Source organism: Aptenodytes patagonicus, chromosome 6, assembly GCF_965638725.1.
Source record: "Aptenodytes patagonicus chromosome 6, bAptPat1.pri.cur, whole genome shotgun sequence".
NCBI classification, from domain to species: domain Eukaryota; kingdom Metazoa; phylum Chordata; class Aves; order Sphenisciformes; family Spheniscidae; genus Aptenodytes; species Aptenodytes patagonicus.
This window is the reverse complement of record NC_134954.1, coordinates 30,036,957-30,055,762: the sequence shown is the minus strand read 5'-3', so window position 1 is coordinate 30,055,762 and position 18,806 is coordinate 30,036,957. Positions and strand designations below refer to the sequence as shown.

General features: G+C 40.0%; 1 protein-coding gene across 1 annotated transcript in view; it reads right to left on the bottom strand.

The window, feature by feature from the left end:
- RYK (receptor like tyrosine kinase) overlaps positions 1 to 18,806 on the bottom strand; it is a 63,693-nt gene that overhangs the window by 1,209 nt on the left and 43,678 nt on the right. Inside the window, exons 10-14 of the mRNA XM_076341800.1 lie at positions 12,696 to 12,765; positions 10,602 to 10,734; positions 8,666 to 8,775; positions 4,541 to 4,700; positions 691 to 827 (exon numbers count right to left, since the gene is read on the bottom strand). Coding sequence (XP_076197915.1) covers positions 691 to 827; positions 4,541 to 4,700; positions 8,666 to 8,775; positions 10,602 to 10,734; positions 12,696 to 12,765 — 610 coding nt within the window. The remainder of the gene's footprint in view (positions 1 to 690; positions 828 to 4,540; positions 4,701 to 8,665; positions 8,776 to 10,601; positions 10,735 to 12,695; positions 12,766 to 18,806) is intronic.

Here is an 18,806-nt window from a genome sequence, read left to right as displayed (position 1 = left end):
AAGACAGCCACCCAAAATGATCGATAAGTGTGCGTGACTGAAAGCGCTGGTTTGATTTAGGATACAAGTCAGAGGCAATCCAGGAGGAAGCAATACATAATTCATCGGAAATTGCTCAACTATTGTAAAAGCATAGTTCAAAGTGTTTCTGTGGTAGATTTACGGGAAGGGGATTTAGAAGAACACGTGAGGCAGAAGGTAGGGTCCGTGCTCTTGCATTCTCCTATACCATTAGGATTATGAATAAACACCTCAAGCACTGCCATTTAACTCCATTACACACAGCACTTCTCCATAGTCTCGTGAGAGAACAGACATTCCTTCTACCCACAAACCTCGTGGCTTCCTACACTGCACTCCCACAAACACTAAACTGAAAACCCCCGGTCCCTTTGCCTCCCTCCTCCCATCCTGCTGGTCAACCCCATTTCTCCCATGTGTCAGAATAAGGAAAAGAGTTAGGTCAGGATTAAGTGAACCTCAACAACAACAACAAAAAAGCATTTAATTTTAGCCTGAGTTCCTTGACGTAGGTCACTGAAGCCACACAAATACTTACACGACGGTCAGCCTAAAAGGCAGAATAAACAGGCAGGGGAAGGCAAACACGGCTCTTTTATTAATAAGGCTGGCTTAATGTGCTGGTTACAAAATAGACATTTTATCCTCTCTCCAAAAGCACGCACTTACAGTTCATCAGGGCAGTTGATTGGCTGAGCTATTCGATAGCCATCCTTTAAATAAGCAGCCATCTCAAAGGGGTCAATATCAACATACGGAGTCTGTCCTAAAGTCATCAGCTCCCACAGTGTTACTCCAAAGGCCCACTAAAAAGAAATACCGTACAGCATTAACAGAGCATGCTGAATTTTGAGAGCTCCTTCAGTCATTCCACAAAATCAGTCATGAGTAAGACTACACAGAGTAAGAAAGCTTTACATAAATGCTATATACATATCCAAGTTTAACATGAAAATACTTTGTCTTGAATAGGGCCAATTAAGACTAAAAGAACAGGTGTTCAGTTGAACTAAAATTAAAATCTTAGTGCACTAAGATTTAAGTACTAAAAAATCATGTACTTACTGCATTTTTCCAGTGTGACATTTCAAAACACTTAACAAATCTAAGGAATATTAAACACTATACTCACTGTTTTGAAAAAAATAATAATTTTATATTACATTTTACCTCTTCAAAACACTACATGAAATTCCTCAAAAAAGATCTGTGAAATTCAAAGGTTCAGAAGAGCATACTGAATGAAACCATAGTTTTTTAAAATCAAAGTCATCTGTATATTTTAAGTACATGCTCAGAAGTAGGACTCATGAGAAAAATAAAGATTTCATCTAAGTAAACCTGACAGCTGGATCAGCATTCAACACCTCATTCAGCCGACAATACTTGCCAAAAGGAGCTTAAGGTGATAAAAAAAAAGTAAAATCAATCAATTCATGTGCAAGCACAGTACAAGTAAAATGATTTACTAGCTGGTATCAAGAGACCAAACATAGATGGTGCTGATACTGCACACTGATGATTCATGCTGAAGTTACAAGTGCTGCAAACATCATGATTTATTAAGAAGGGGCAGAATTCTGCAAGCCTCGAAAGATTCTTGGTTTTAATCAAAAGAAACGCCCAACCCCCAACCAAGGCCTTAACTAAGGGATGCTGTCAGTGGGCACTGATGGGAAGCTCAGAGCCAGAGAATGGCAGGGGCACAAATGCGGCCCTGCTCTGAACAGCCATCTATTAGCAGTGTGGGAAGGCAGGGGAGGACATCCTTTTTATTTCCAGTTAGGAAAAATGCCGAGGGACAGGTGGTGGTGCACCTAGAACATGAGAATAAAAGGCGACTCAAGCAAAACTACTTTGAGAATATAACTATTTCTAATTCCGTAAGTAACTGGATAAAAATGTCATGAAGTGATGTAGAGCTTCATGTCCAACAGAGGGGGAAAAAAAACCACAGAATTAAAATTCAACAGGAATCGTGTTTTGTTTTTCTACGCTTTGGCTGACTGATAACTGTTGGCAGAGGAAGAACACACTAGATAAGTTTCAAGCCAGCAAAACCATTTTAAAGAAATGCATCCAAAAAGCGAGCCTAGAACACATGCCAACTGCATCTTAACAGGCACCACCTAAATTGTTTGTAGAAGATTTCACCACTGATTAGAAGTTACATGCAATCGGTAACTAGATTTGTTCCTAGCAAGTAGACAAAAACATATTACACCATATTTGTGAAAAGCGTCCAGGTAAATGCAAAGATGATATTTAGGGCAGACAGTATTTTCTACACCAAGAAAAACTGTCCATTTTTGCACATTGCAAAACTCAGATAGCTACATATGCTAAGAACTATGTATTAGAAGCTGAGTTGCATTTATCCCTATATATAATCCAAAAAGGAGTTCTGTGTTAAAAGTGTGGACTATATGCTGAATTGCATTAGAGTTTTCTGAAATGGTTATGATACTGAGGTGCCTTCATCCTAATAAAATTCTACATTTCACTGCCATTGCTACATAAGCTTTTATTTCCAAGTCCAGTGTTCATGAACAGTGAACACTTTCGTGTTCCAGATTTAAAAAACCGAGTAAGAAATCAACATTTAATTGATCCCATTTAGTATTATAAAAACATGCTTTTACAGGTAACTTCTATTTTCTGTTCTGTCTTCAAGTCTGGTATAACACAAAACCCCACACATTTTCCAATGAGTACTAAGTATTTCTGAAACAGAGCTGACTCCTTCCCTTCCCTTTTTTTGTTTATGTGGCTTGAGCACTAGTACAGAGACGATGGCAATGAGGGAAAAAACAATGAGAACTTTTCAAAAGTTTTCTAAACTAGCACATTTTAAGATGCAGATTACAATCTCTGGATGTAGCCATGTTAAGAAAAGCATCATAACCAAAGAAAATACCCCCTTAGCAGGAAGACACAAATCATAGTGCAACTGGTTTACCATTAATTAGCACTGTAATTACCACAGGTTCATCTTCAAGGACAAGCTCCTGTAAGCACAAGAACAGTCCGTTCTGATGAGCAGGATGCTGAGCAAGCATGGTAGAAGGTCACCATGGATACACTGACTAAGCTCAGACACTAAGGAAGGAAGGAGAGGGTGGAAGCAGGAGAAGGCTGCTTGAGGAATACAGTGAGAATGCATCAGCATGCAGGGATGGAGTTTGGAAAACCAAAGCTTAGAGTTAAACTACCAAGAAATGCCCATAGAGAAAACATTTAGGCTGCACTGAAGCCAAGCGCATACACACCAGACCACTGAACCAGACAGGATGCATCCAAGAGTGACAAGGGAGCAGGTTGAAGTCATTACAACGCTGCTCTCATCATCTTTGAAAGACCACCGGAGCTGGGGGAGGTTGCTGACCACTGGAAAAGAGGCACTCTCTTGAAAAGGTGGGATCCGGCTAACTACGGGCCAGGTAGTCTAACATCAGCTCCTGCTAATGTTGGAGAGCACGTGATCCTGGAAGTCATTTCCATGCATATGAAGCATAAAGGTGTCTGGGAACAGCCAGCATGGATTTATTGACGGCAAACTGTGCCTGACTAACCTGACTAGTTCTTTGCTGAGAAGACAGTGTTTGTGGACACAGGGTGAGCAATGGATGTTCACCTTGACTTCAGCAAGGCCTTTGACATCTTCCACAGCATCCTTATACCAAATTAGTGAGATGTTGACATTAAAGTGGCTGTACTGCTGGACTCAAATTGCTGTTACCAGCAGTAGTAGTCCAACTAGCAGCTGGTTACTAGTGGCATTGCTCAGGAATCAATACTGTTTTATCTTCAGTAACAACCTGGACACTCAGGAAGTTTGTGGATGATATCGATCTGGGTAGAGTAGCCGACAGGCTGGAGGACAGGGTTCTGCAGAAGGACCTCAAGAAGCTGGAGAAATGGGCTGATAGGAACCTCAAAGTTTAAGGAAAGCAAATACGAAGTCCTGCATCTGGGAAGGAATAGCTCCATGCACCAGGACTGGCTGGGGCTGACTGCCTAGAAAGCAGCTTTGCAGAAAAGGACCTGGGGGTCCTGGTGAACAAGTTGAATGCATCAGCAGCATGCCCTTGAAGCAAAAGCCGCCAGCTGCAATCTGCACTGTGTTAGCATAAGCGTAGCCAGCAGGTCAAGGGAAGTAATTCTTTCCCTCTTTTCTCTATCTGTGAGACTGCAACTGAAACACTCTGTTGTGGACTCTGGATCACGTTCATTCAAATAGCAGACAAGTCCCAATACAGATTGCTCACTGAATTTAATTGCCTTTTCTGCTAACGCTACCACGGAGAACAGCGTGCGACAATTTTGCCATGCAGGAAGGGCCTGCTTGACCTTTGAACTATCTGCACAAGCAGCAAGTGCAGGAGCAGGTGTAGAGATGCTGTTCTGGACAAATCTCTCATCTGTTCAGTGCCATGATTCTCCAACGGCTGAAAAAAGGGAAAAATGTCAACAAAATATATTTACAAAATGTAAGAGGGAAAAAAAAAAAACCACTCACCACATCACTAGCACTGGAAAATTCATTGTTAACCAGGCTTTCAAGAGCCATCCATCGAACTGGTCTGTTTTCATTATCTCCCAGGCAATGGTAGTCCATAGGAAATAGGTCTCGAGATAGCGCATTGTCTGTAATCTTAACCTGAAGTGCGTCGTCAATGCTAATTTAAAAGAACAGAAGTATTTAGCAAACTTGGCATTACAGTTTTACAGAAAATATTTATGCTCAACCTTAAGTTTCAGACTTGGGATTTAATTGGGGAACACTAATCACACTATCAACATTTCAAAGGACTAGCATTCTTCTAGATCAAGACATGCTTATTCTGTGATTATCAAATATTGTCAAAGAACGTATTTATTCTGCGTTAACAGATAAGCCCTAGAAAAATCAGCAGCCTTAGATTAAATAAAAATCAAACATCTGCAAGTGAAAAAAAAATACACTTAAAGCAAATAAACTCCTCCCTTAAATTATTCCTGCTCCCTTGGAGATCCCCTGTCAGATCAATTAAATTTTAGCTATAGTACCTCTGTAGCAATAATGAGCCAAAGATTTAAGCAAAGCAAAATCTAGTAATATCTTGTTAAAAGCAACTGATGTTATTTGTGGCCTAAAAACTTGTCTCTAATCAAGCAATCTGGTAAGATATCATTTATTCCCCTCAACAAGAGATATTCATTCTGACTGTTGTCAGAAATAGGATACTGGCTAAGGTAAACTTACTTTTAATCTACAAAAGATGACTCAAAAAAGCACATGGAACCTACTGATTTTTCCCCCCTCTGGGACATTCATTCGTATTATTACACACTATTTTAAGTTAAGTTCAATGTTCTCATAAACAGCTAACTTCAGAATATGGGTAAGATGCTGGTTTTAACATCTTATGACAAAAATATAGAAATAACATTGGGTTAGGCGGATTGTAACAAAATAGCATTTGCTGTCTTTTCATCTTGTCAATTATTTCTTTATTTTGATAAGAAAAATTAAATAGAAATGCTCAATTTGTGTTTCCCGCTTCACTATCGCAAATACCTTCTTATTTATCCCATTTCTATGCACTTTCAGGTCAGTTCATTGCCCTCAAAATTTATAGACCAGGAAATTTCCGTATCTAATCACTCAGGGTTCAGAGAAATTCCTAGAAGACCTGTCTATAAATAAATACAATATAAAGGGTAATTTTCCAGTGACTAGAGAGCTCTGACTTGTGTAATCCATATGTCCACTTCAACTGGGCCCAACTGTGTCACGGGCATTTGAGACCAAAGGTATTTCCCCCCTTAACAAACCTGCCAAGACCACTGCAGTCCTGGCTCCCCTCCCAAAATTAGGGCACAGGTACCTAGCTCTGATACACTTCATACCAACTCCTCCCAGTCTCTCACCACACAGGAATAGACCTGGGGAACAAAGGGGTGGCAGATGAACAAAGCCCTTCAAGGGATCCTGGCTACTGGCACCCTCTTTTTCTCTTTAGGCTAGCCCAGGATTTCTTGTACTGCAGCACAGATCAGTAGATGCTCAGCTCCTGCCTGCATTTCCCATGGAGAAGTGCCAGGTGCACTATGAATTGATTTTTATTGCCAGAACTCCGGATCACACGTATGACAACTAAAGTGAAGCTGGACTTTGCCCCAGCAGGGCAGGGAGTCAAGCTGTTCGGACTGCTGACCTTTCGCACAGCAAGGGCAGGAGGCCATTAATTCACTGCACAGAAATGAGAGGTTGTCACAAGGTAATTTCCCTGGAGCACTGTTTATGATCTTTGTCTCCTGAGGTACCACTTCTTCCTCAACATGTTCACCAGAGAGGAAAAGCAATAGGAATTAGGAAAAGAGTCTCTAAGGTACTGTATCAAACTGAGCATCCTTGCGTAGTGCAAGAGCCAGGAAAGATTCTGCTGGACTAGCTCAGTGGCACCAGTTCAAAAGCACAAGGGATGGCTTCAGGGTGGATCTCACTGCTCCCTCTGTCCCAGCATTTGCTGCACCAACAGTGCCTGATGCCAGTGGTGCCAGTACAACAGGTGCAGTAGATAAAAGAATATCCTAGGACAAGCATGAGTGCTTAAGCGTCTCCCAGCTTTTTCTCTTAGCCCCTGGGATGCCACATCAGAAGCTCTGTTGGCTCTGGTTGGGACATTTGAAGAACTGAGCAAAAGACTGCACCTGAGAGGACCGACTGGTTTTGTGGACAGAAGCACGAAGGACAAAAGTTGTAGCAATAGTGACCCCTGACAACCCTGAGGGGCTATGCATGGAAGTCAGTCCAAATTTCAGGACTAGGACCTATCCTGGTGTTGGAAATGTGACCCATATTTTACTATTAATTGCTTGACCAGACGTTCAGAGCTCTCTAACAGACACCAGTGGCATCACCCCAAGGCAGACCATACACTAGAAGGGCATGCTGTCCATGAAAAGTGCAAAGACAGAAAATTGGGCTTCCACTTCAAGGACTATGCGGGAGCAATCAAAGCAAGCCCCCAATCAAAAAGGGGTACAACAAGGTGGTTCAACAACTGTGCCTTGAAGATATTGGAGGGACTGATTCATTGAGGATCCTAGGAGGTATTTCCAAGGGTATACTGGAAAACGTGTTGGCAGATAAGGAAAAAACAAAGGTGGCAAGAAGTTGAAAGAGATGGAAGCCAAAGAACAGGAACCGAGACAGTAACCCATCCTGCCTGGGCAACTAAGAAACCTGAAGATTCGGGAGCGTGCTCCAGTCTTTACACCCTTGCACTGACAGAAGACGGGGCTTGAGAAAACCCTGTAGGTATTGCTAAGGCAAAAAGCCTCTCAGATTACATGTAAGGCATGTCCCAAGGTCATCAAGAAGATGTGGGCAGCAATTCTGAGAAACTAACTAGTTTATCAATAATATTTTCATAAAACAGACACAAGAAGAATCAAGCAAATGACTAGATCATGAGGCATTTTATTTTCTTCCAGAAATAAATGAAGCATCATAACTGAAGGAATGCAAGATGTGCATTCATCCCAAGTGATCTAATGATGATGTATGTTTCATAAATGAAATTATTCATGATAAAACAGAGCTCATCAAATCTCAAGATCACTTCTAATAGCCAATTTCAGGTTAAAGACTTTATATTCATCAGTAGTTCAGTTACCTCATTAGAACTTACTTCATTGACCGACAACTTGTACAGAGCTCTGGGGTATAACCCAGAGGTTGCTTTTTTCTCCTTTTCTTTCATTGCTAGTTCATTAATAGACCAGTACATGTCCTAGTGGGGGGGGGATGGATGGATGTGAGAAGGGCAAAAAGAAGTGTCTCTCCAAATCAAGAACTTGAATTCAAGGCTTCAAACATGGTCTTGAACTCTGAAAAGTAACTGTGTTACTTGAATTATGTTGTTATTTGCAGATATCATAAGACTAAGCTCATGGACTAACTGCCCCTTTAGGTATTTTCAGATGTTCAGTTAAGTTTAGGCAGAACACTGTATTTTCTATGTTTCCCCTTATTAGGTATGAAAGCAGGTGGAGAATGAACACAGTTGGTGGTCTCTGAGTCACTTGGTTTATAGAAAGCCACCAAACACCTCAAACAATCTCTACATTTTGAGGGCATATTCCAGTCAGAAGATGGTCTCAAACCCTACTTCAGCATTCCTACTATTTACAGAGCACATTCATATCTATCCATCATTTGACAACTAAGAAATCTACCAGCGATCAAAGCCATTAGTTTTTTTTTTTTTTTTTTTTTAAGAAAAAAATGAAGGAAATCAACCTCATACAAAAATCTATCCATTGGTAAATAGCCAAAGATATTCCAAGTTTTTATTAAAGTTTAAGGGAAGCTTTAACATTTTTCAAGCCTTTGAAAAAATAAAGATAGACAAAACCTAGCAAAAGTATTTAAGATTAGGATATTCTGCTTTCTTGAAAGCCATGCTTTCTGGTTCACCTTATGTTTAGGGGAAAACAACTTCACTGACAAGGCTATTCAGTCACAATTTGGAAAAAACCCAAACAGCAGTATATTTTGAAGCAGAGATCAGGTCAATTGGAGAAAGCCCATCCTAGCCCTAGCTAGTGACATAACATTGTCTGCACGATGACTCTACCCCATTGGAGTACTTACACACAGTTTCTAGCAGCCAGGTCTTTGTGAATGACCTCCCGTCTGGCCAAATAACTCATTCCACAGGCAATCTGAATAGCCATATGTACAAGATCCTGCTGGGAAATTGCCTGCAAGAGCACACAACAACAGTTATTGCAAAACTGCAAGCCCAGTGCCTGCGAGGTTAGTGTTTTTGTTGTATTCTAGTGCCCCCCCCCCACCCCGCCTCAACTTTAGTGGCTGATGCTTTCTAGTAGCTACAGACACTATATCACCTGTTGAAAACTTATGAAGACTTATGAATTCTAAATTTTAACTTTTTTTTTTTGACATGCCGGGGCAAATGTCGGGGCAAGTGTTGCCAATTTGCAACTGCCTCACTGCTACACAGCTTTTCCTTTGATTAGTGGTGAACACAGGCAAAAATGCTCAATTTTACCCTTCTTACCACAATTTTTTCACTTTCTGTGTCCCTGGAAACCAACTCATTTTCAGGCAGCAGAGCACAAACAGCAGTCAAAATTCTTGTTGCTATCTACTTCTGAAAACTAGTATCAAAGGCTGTTGCTCCATCTACTTTTACAACTTCACAGTCCTATATAAATTAAACCCTTGCACATACTTATACCTTGGGTTCCCTCTTCCATTTCTATAGTGTTTCAGAAACTTCAGTATGTAGGTGGACACACTGAAGTTGCAAGACTGGGGTTAAAATAAACCAAATACTAAATTAAAACAATAATAAGCTGGCTTCTTCATTAACAGGTTAAGAACAATAGCCATGTATTATTTCAGAAAACTCAAGAGTTTGCTTTAGGTATTCGTAGAAAAGTTCCATCTTAAAATAAGTATCTAGGACACCAAATGTCCCATTTTTTGATAGTACAGTCATACCTAGTTACTAAGAGGCAACTCCTGTTTGACATAGTAAGATTATAAATACCATTTCTGCTTAAATTCTTGGAAAGGAATATTAGTGCGTTGCATAGGGATTTACAACTGAGATTAAGCAGCAAAACAAGTAAAAATCAAAGTTGAAAGGTCCTAGCAGCTTATCACAACTTGTAAATTAACAGAGGTAGGTGGCCCTTGCTAGTCTGAAATCTGGTACGTAACAGGGACAAATGCTAACCTCAGGAAACAAGATTTCATTTTGTGCTTGATTCAGTCTAGACACAGAAGCCAAACCAAGGTGACGTTGAAGAAAAGAAAAGACAAGGTAATCCTAACAAGAGGGGTAGTTTTATTGCATATACACATTCATCACTAAACACTTATTCAGATTTTTAAAAATAAGCAAAATATGTTCTCATCTAGGAATATTTTCTTTCTTACTTCTTATGAAATATATACAGCAGGTTCTACTGAAACACAGTAAAGTCATGAATGCTAAAGAGCACCCACAGCAGTAAAAAAAAGCCAACCAGCAGAGATTGCTTCCTTTAGTATCTAAAGTTAAATAAATTCAGTTATTTTACTTAATAGCTAATCTACAGCAGCACCTTTAAAGTTCAACAGAAGTGCTTTATGTCTACTATAAAATTAAGAACTACAGTAATTAAAGGGATAATCTATTAATTATACCAAAAATAAAATCAGTAAATCTGAAATTTCTCCACACAATTTTCCCATGTGTATTCTAACTTAAATCCACAATCATATACCATTTTCTCCATTTTTTAGGTTTTTTTTTAAGATGTATTGATATACCAGCTACTACCCTAACCAGAGTTTAACTCAGTTTCATGCCCTCTGAACATCTGTGATAAACACAGCCAAGAATGTTTTCCTTGTAGGAATCAAGACAAACACTTGCTAGGGAACCTCCTTGCCAATTCTCTCATTGTCACAATGGAACAGATGAATACCACAACTATTTCTTGTAAGGCACATACACAGATGACAAACCAAGTCTAAGTTTAATGGGCAAGAAGACACAGATTTCTGAGTTTACCTGAGGATTGTTGGCCTCTACCAGCTTGCACTGTCGCAAGAATAGTTTAAGGTTCCCCCAGTTCATGTATGGCAGCAGCACCATTGGTTTCTCTCCCTCTTCTATACAGACATGAGTGATAGGTAGCAGATTCCTGGAAGACAGGGAGAGAAATTCCTCATTTTATGAAATTGAAATTTGATAAAAGTCTTCTTGATTCCTAAACACAGTAAGTGAAAGTAGTTCAACACTAAGAAAAGCACTTAATCTTGCATTATGAATTGCAGAGCACAAGGACTCCAAACAAAAAAAAAAGTCTAGGGCTTCAGTTAAGTGAGATTTGAGTACCTTCCCATTAGGAAGAATCCTCCAAATTTTCTCACTTGGTCCAAAAGGGCTGAAATAAATTTCTGTGAATACAGGTTATCATTTATATTACGAAGCGATAACTTGGAAGTGTATAATTCTAAATGCAACTATAGATATAAAATATATGGCTCCATTACAGTGGTTTAAAAAAAAAAAGTCAAAACATCATGTTTGATCCACTTCAAAATGAGAGAGCAGAAGATTTTAGTTTTGAATCAACTAAACATTAAATTGCACTCTAAATTCAGAAGTATCTCAGGAGTCTTATCACAGGTGTTTTAGAATCATAGAATCATTTAGATTGGAAAAGACCTTTAAGATCGAGTCCAACTGTTAACCTAACTCTGCCAAGTCCACCACTAAACCACCTTAAAGGTCCCTTCCAATCCTCCTTATAGCTCAGATAACCCCCATGCTGCATTGTTTCTAAACATCTTCCTACAGCATCAACATATAAATTTGTAGAAACTTGAGACAAACTGTATATAGTTTCAATTTTCCATGAAACATTTTTTTAAAAAACTGTATCTTCTATTGAAAACACATTCGTAAGTCTCCAATGAGTTATAATGATTTTTAAAAGGGAACTTTGACATTTCCTGTTCGTTCTTGAAGATGTCTGATAGTCAGGTATCACATCCATGAGCTCTACATACCCATGTAGCTCTACCTTCAATGAAGATAAAGGTCCCAGCTTTATAGGCAGTGTACAGAAGAAAAGCTTTCTGGACTTTTTAAAGAGTTTGACTTGTAAAAGGGAGGATAACAGCTGATTTTGAATGATGAGAGCGGGGTTGTTTCATTTTGTTTCAATTTTAAGTATGTTTCCCCAAGAACCTGCTACCTCCTCCTCTTAATACAATCTTGTATTTTAGGCAAGGCCTCAACTGTAACAACTCTTAGAAAAGCAACTTTTAAATGCACTGTAGGACTAATAATTCTGCTTGAACTATCTTCATTTCTTCACATTACCAGTAAAAAAAGATCAGTTACCAGTCTAGGGACTTTCGATGAGCTTCGGTTTCTTACCTGCATCCTTGCCAGTAATGAAGATCTTTAAGGCCAATTTTAGCCTTTAATTCAAGCTGCAAAACTGCCACTAACTCAAGCTGTTTGGGGCATCAATTTAAAAAAAAAAACTTAACCCATCACACCAAAAAACCATGCCATTAATTCTTAAGGAATAAATCCCATCAGTGTTGTTATGATGCCATACCAGGACAACATGTGTGCAAGAGTCCTAAAAAGCACTTCCTTGTGTCCATGTGGGACGGTACCTAATCACAGTACTTTCCTGTGCCATGTAGAAAATTATGAACAATACAAAACAGACTAGTAAATTAGCTAAACTGACAATCAACCTGCATATATACTTACTCTCGTCATCACTAAGATCCCACCACATTTAACAACTAGCATCTACCCATATTTCACTGCGAGGCTTGGAACACCAAACCAAAGACTTTCCCCATTTTCCCACACACTGCTACCATTTGATTTTATGGAGTGCACAGCTAGGAGAAAAAAAAGGTTACAAGCACTCTTTGCAATAAGAAGCATATCTAGAATTCTGTATTTTAGAGTGACACAAAAATAGTTTCAGCTCTCTATGGCTTAAAAATTTCAAACATGCAAAATATTGCTAAATTCTGAATAAACTGTTTCCTCTCCCCCTAGGGAGCTTTAAGCACAAGTATTTTCAGCTCACACAGATACAGTGCTGCTTATAAACACTGCTTAGCTTACCTGTGATGAAGTCCTCTGAGTTTACAGCTTTCAGTCAGCATCATTGTCACCTGTACCTCTGAGGCTTGATCTAATAAAAAAAAAAAATATATATATATAAAGAAACCGCAGATCTAACTTTGGAAACAAATCAACATATTAATTAAAATTTGGTCCAGATCTGCAAGTCAGTTGAGGTCATTTGAGCACAAACAGAACTTGCTTGCCTACTTTTTTAAAATGGAATTTAAAAAACCCCAAACAAGTAAGCCAAGTTCTAGGGCATATTTCTGCTTAAACAAATGGGGTGAAGCCGAAAAAGGAAATAAGACACACTGCAGGTGCTGACAGACTGTACTTTTGCCACTTCCTGACAGCTTCTGGGCAGGCATGAACTGCTTGCATTAGGCAGCACGGGTCACATCCTGCACACGGGGCCGGTGCTGCTGGAAGAAGGGGAGCATGCTGCTGGAAGAAGGGGAGCATGCTGTGCATTTCCCAAAAGCACAGAAGTGCTCAGAAGACACCGGTTCACTGCTGAATTACCAGTACAGGCTTCTGCAGATTACTTCCACACTGATGGAGAACATTTATTTCTATATTTACTGCTCTCTACTTGAAACACTTGACTCTTGGTGACCTTAGAAATGTTTGCTGTTCTCTTCCCCGCCTTTACAAAAAAAAAAAAAAAACCAAAAAACAACAAAAAAACCACTGCTGCCAGCTAAAATTCAAGCATCTGTGGTAACTCCAGTAACCCACAGCGATCAGAACATCTACTGGGCAGAAGCAGAAGTGTTGCCTGCAACCCCTTCCCCACAAATATTTTTGTGTTTAGTTTTTTTTCCCCCTCTGGTGGCAAGAAGCAACAGGGAAGCTTAATGCGATGTAAATCAGAGCTCTCACAATCCCACCCTCCTCATACCTGGGTGCATTTTCTGTCCCTCCTTCGTGCTAGAACTAGTACTGATGTGCCTAGGCAGCAAGCTAGCACAGGAGAGAGCCCAGCAAGAGCCGCTCAATTTTTCTTGCTGCATTAGGATGAATTTACATACTACAGATGAGTCAAACCAACATTTTATTGCCCTGGGAGGAAGAAGAGGAGAGAACTCATCTGCTCTTTTCCCTTCTTCATGGTCTTACCCTCCTCCCCATACCACCCTTTCCTAATTGAACTTTAACCCTGCAAAAGAAAACTTGACTTTTGACTGAGTTGAGTGGTGAATGTGGTCAGTGCAGATGAGCACAAGGTAAGGAAAGAAAGCACAAAGCCCAGAGGGAGAGCATGGCCTCCCCCTCATGGCAATGGCAAGCTAAATAGATAGGCTTTAACCATAATACACAAATTGGCATTTAGCTTTCCAGATCTGCTGGAAGTGGAGACAGCTTCAGGCACAACACAGCTCCTGCCTAAGAAGGGTTCATCAAAAGAGAAATCGCACAACTCAAGAACCTGTGAGCCACAAAACATCGGCTGGATTGAGGGAGTTCCTTTAAGTCAGGGAAACAAATGATATCCCAAGGCAAACTACTTCAAAGGCTGCTTTACCCCCTTGGCTCAGGAAAGATTAAAAAGGAGGCATGCCTTCCCAAAAGCATACAGGCACTAAAAAAGGAGGAGATCAGGAAATGGAGGTTGTAAATGCAGATACAGGTCCCAGCCAGAGGCACTGAACCCTGAGCATGCTTGGAAACCCCTAAGGAGCATCACTGCCTAGACCCTGTACAGACTGGAAGGACCAAGACCACCGAAAGCCAAAACACAGCGCTCTAGAGAAGTCCAGACACAGAGGTGCCATTAGATTTGTGACAACTATGGCTGCGGTGTATTACAGGATGCATCAAAATGGCACACTTCCTTGTATTTGATAACAAGTACGTATGGGGGGGAGGGTCTGAACAGGTTCTTGTAGTGCAGGAGACATTTAAGTAATGGTCAGCTGAAGCCTCTAGTTTGCACTCCAACACACAGAGGCACAAGAAAGAGAAGGTCCTACCTACTGTGCAGCAATAGCTCCCAAGTGTTTTATATGTGATGAATTTGATATTAGGAGACAGACTTCAAAAGGCTTGTAGACAAGTAAGAAAAACCAAGATACTGCATTAAAATGCAGTTATATAGGCACGAATGGCTGAATCATCCAACTGTTATAAAGGGCAAGAAGTATTAAAAATAGAGGTGTAAAAGCATATTATAAGAAGTTAGAGGAACTGCCAGCAGGCTACTAGTACATAGCTTCAGGTTTAAATGCATTAATTACTAGAACTCAAAGACCACAACCTCTTCAACCCAGCATATGACAAAAGGGAGGAAAGAGATTACTAGATGTGAGTTTAAGCTGATTAACTCGCTTATACACTCTTTGGCCCTGTGCTTGCTTAACTGGTTTGCTTTTAATTATAAGAGCCACCATGCAATAATCCAAAGCTCTAAATCAGAGATTATTTAAGACTGGCTTTAAAAATCTACAGAACGAGTTAATCTGGTTCAGACAATGCACCTATTCATCTCTTCATGCTAACACTGTAAGAGATGACACTCTTCTGCCGATGCCTTTCGCTTTCCATCACACAGAGTGTTTTTCAGCAGGTCACTGTTACATTTCATTGTTTTCTTTCAGCTCGGAGATACTACGCTATAGTCGTTGAGCACCCAAAAGGACGATTCAAGTACATACAGAAATCTAAATCTTATCTTGTGAAACAGTCCCAGCATCTGTATTGTGTTTTCTTATCAATATTATTTCCTTGTTTTCTGTATGGAAAAAACTTACACAACACCAACAAATTCAACACACTCAGAACAAACAATAGCAGTACAAGGCCAATCCTCCTCTAGCTTAGACCAGTGCCAATTTAGAACAACCACACAATTTGATTATTGTGGTTTTGTACTAGATATAATTCAAAACAGAATATAAATCACCACTTCGAGTGATTCTAGTCAAAAGGGGGTAAAAAGATACCAAAATAATGCTACTACAACAGTCCCCACTGCAATTAGACTTCCTTTTAAGGCCATTTTCTTTAGTTACACAACAAAAAGTACATTTAAACAAACTCTGTCACATTTAGCGGATTATAACCACTTTCGAACATCCAACAGACAGGTCTTCATAGATTGGGAACAAGATCATTTTGGTAATAATACATTTTGTTGTCAAGGACCTGGTGAATCTGACCATCCTGCACTGAAAACCCTTAAAAGCAATCCAGAAAGTCCACAGTGTTTCTGGCTTTGATACGAGAAATACGCAGTCCCAGAGCAAAGCCAGTGACAGCCGTGACCCAGCAATTCCAGCTTGGTGAGACATTTTTACGAGGACGTACTATGGTGAATCCTACAGATTTCATTTTCCTGCCTGGGCCAAAGTGTAATCCTGTACCGAAACCATATATCAAATCTCTAAGCATTACATGTAAGCACATACACGTGGGCATTTTATTCACAGAATTGTTTGTGCAGCCACACAAAACGAGACCTGGGGAACAATCTTGTCAGACACACAAGAATGCCCACAGGCTTTTGCGGCTCGCTTTTTCTGTAGCGGATCTGTGAAGTCATTTGATATGACCACAGCCACACACGCAGCTAAAGAGCAGGGAATGGGGGGAAAGCCTCCCACAGAGCCAGAAACCTCTTAAATTAGAATAGCAATTTAAAGCCATGACAGAGGAGGCCATAGTCTCCCATATATTAAATTTGTGCATCAAGAAACAGCCCTGAGTTTAAGTCAAACACTCCAGGGCAAGGTAACAAGGGCTTGTTGCACAACTTCTTCAAAGTCCTAAAAAAAAGCTAAACTTCCCTCTGAGATATTAACACTATTTGTAATTAAGAATACATCACTGCTCAACAATTCATGCAATTGCAGCATGGTGACCATGAGGTGTAGCCAGGTCAGCGCCTCTTAGCCCTGAAAGAGCATCCTCTATTTTCACAAGGCTATCACGCACCAACAGCTGAGTAACTGAATAGCAAAGACTTCAGGTCACACGAGTTAAGAGAAAGATATAATATCCAGTAGTAATTCTGGGTTCAATTAGACCAAAAAGGTCCAACTTTCAGAAGGTGCTTAAAAACAAGACTATCTGAGATAGATGTAAATGCATTCCAGAACTAGGAAGATGCTTTTAAAGCACTGGTTTTACTCTTTCTGTGCCAAGAACCTGGCTGTGAAAGCCTACCCTAAGGCACAGAGCAAGAACAAGCTAGGATTTCAAGAAGCTTTGATATGACTGCAAGTTTACCTCATGATATTATGTTATTTGTATATAGCCAGGCACAATGGGGCTCCTGGCACTACTATTTTTATATAAGAGGCTAATCTCTCCAACAATTCTGGCAAGTGTAATATGTGCTGAGGCCCTTCCTGGTTCATGGGGAGAAAGGGCACGTGTTTGATTTTTACCAACTTCTAAAAGGCCACATGCAAAACTGCATTTTAAATCTTTGTTTTCCATCACTTATCAGTCACATGAATCATTGTGACACTCATGAAAAATATCTCTGGGAAGTTTTGCAATGACACCAACATTGCAGCAATTTGCTTGCTACGAGACTGGGCACTCATAACAACTGCAGAGCATCACGCGCTACATTCACTAGGTGGTAGTATATCAGAAAAGAGTCACTCCACACCTCAAATTACTTACCAGAGATGAAAAGCAGCATTTACCTGCATATTGCAGTGGGTTACCCGATTAGCTGGATGGCTTTCAAGAATAACATTTTAAGTCAGACCTCCTAGAATCTCAAAATAGCAAAGCACAGTATTACAACTTAAAGACTTAGATTGTAGCACGGTCACTGAAATCTGTTTCTTCAGACAGAAGGCAAAGCAGAATCTTAAAAGCAATATAACTGAGGGTTTCAAAATTGAAATAAGTCATTCCAGAGCCCTTTCATAGCCTACTATGGGCAGTAACACACAGCAATTTCTTTCAGCACATGTATCAGAAGCAGCTCCGCAAACACTACAGCTAGGAAGTCTAAGGCTTCCGATAAACACGTTTCCTGACAGCAATATTTAAAAAGATGTTTTACCTGAAGCTTTTCTCACCTTTGGACCATTTGTAACATCTTGTTCCCATGCAAACTTCCTTCTGTTCATATTGCAAGCTAATATTCCCTAACATCAGAACACTTAGACAACCCATTTTCTATATGGCTATCTGTTTTCACAAAGCTTGTATTACCCTTACTATCTTTCAGACTTGAGGGCTTTGCCACATATACTGTGACAAAGTCCACAAGCTCAAATTACTGAAGGGTGAAAAGCACACAGGCAGGCACAATGGTCACAGACTCTGTGCCCATAGGAATTGAGACTGTAGTACCAGAACTGCCCTGAATGTTCAGCTTCAGGTAAGAAATGCTCCTGGTATCAACACATCCTTTTTAATTACTGCTGCTTCTGCAGAGCAATTAATTATGTAAAATTTCTCCCAAGGCAGAATTCAATCCCAGTTCAAAGAGAATACATGCCTGAATACTGCCTTAACCCTCCTACACAAGTCTTTGGGTTTTTGGAAGAAATTCAACACTTGAAGACTACCCTGCATTCACATCTGTTGTACACGACATTTTTAATGCTGCTAGCAGACATTTTCAGAACTTTCCTTTGATAGAAGGATGAACTGCTTGAGGAATGCAAGTAGTCATGATCCAATCTGCTTTTTTATAGGTAGAAGGGGAAGTACATACATATATATACGTATATTTATGCTTTAAAACTGCAAGAGGCCCTAACAGTTAGACAGTGACAAGTTACCGTGGAAGCCAGCAGCACATCCGATTGCTTTCTGCCTACCACAGAAGTGAAGGAAAACACACCTTGCTCCTGCTTAGCTGCTCTATTGCATGCACAAGTCTAGATAGCTACAGAGGCATTCAGGTAATGGCTATGCTTTCATGCATCAATCTATCTGCTTTACAAGGCAACTGTACATCCTACAGAATTAAAATCTTCCCTATGTTAAGACATGCATACACAAATGACAATGTAAGGAGGTTACAACATAGGACACTATGTTAGTCTTGTAAAAGTTTCAATAGAACAGGTTTTCTCCTCCAATCTTAATATCAAGGCTATTTATATTGAAACATTTGTTTCCACACCACAACCACAT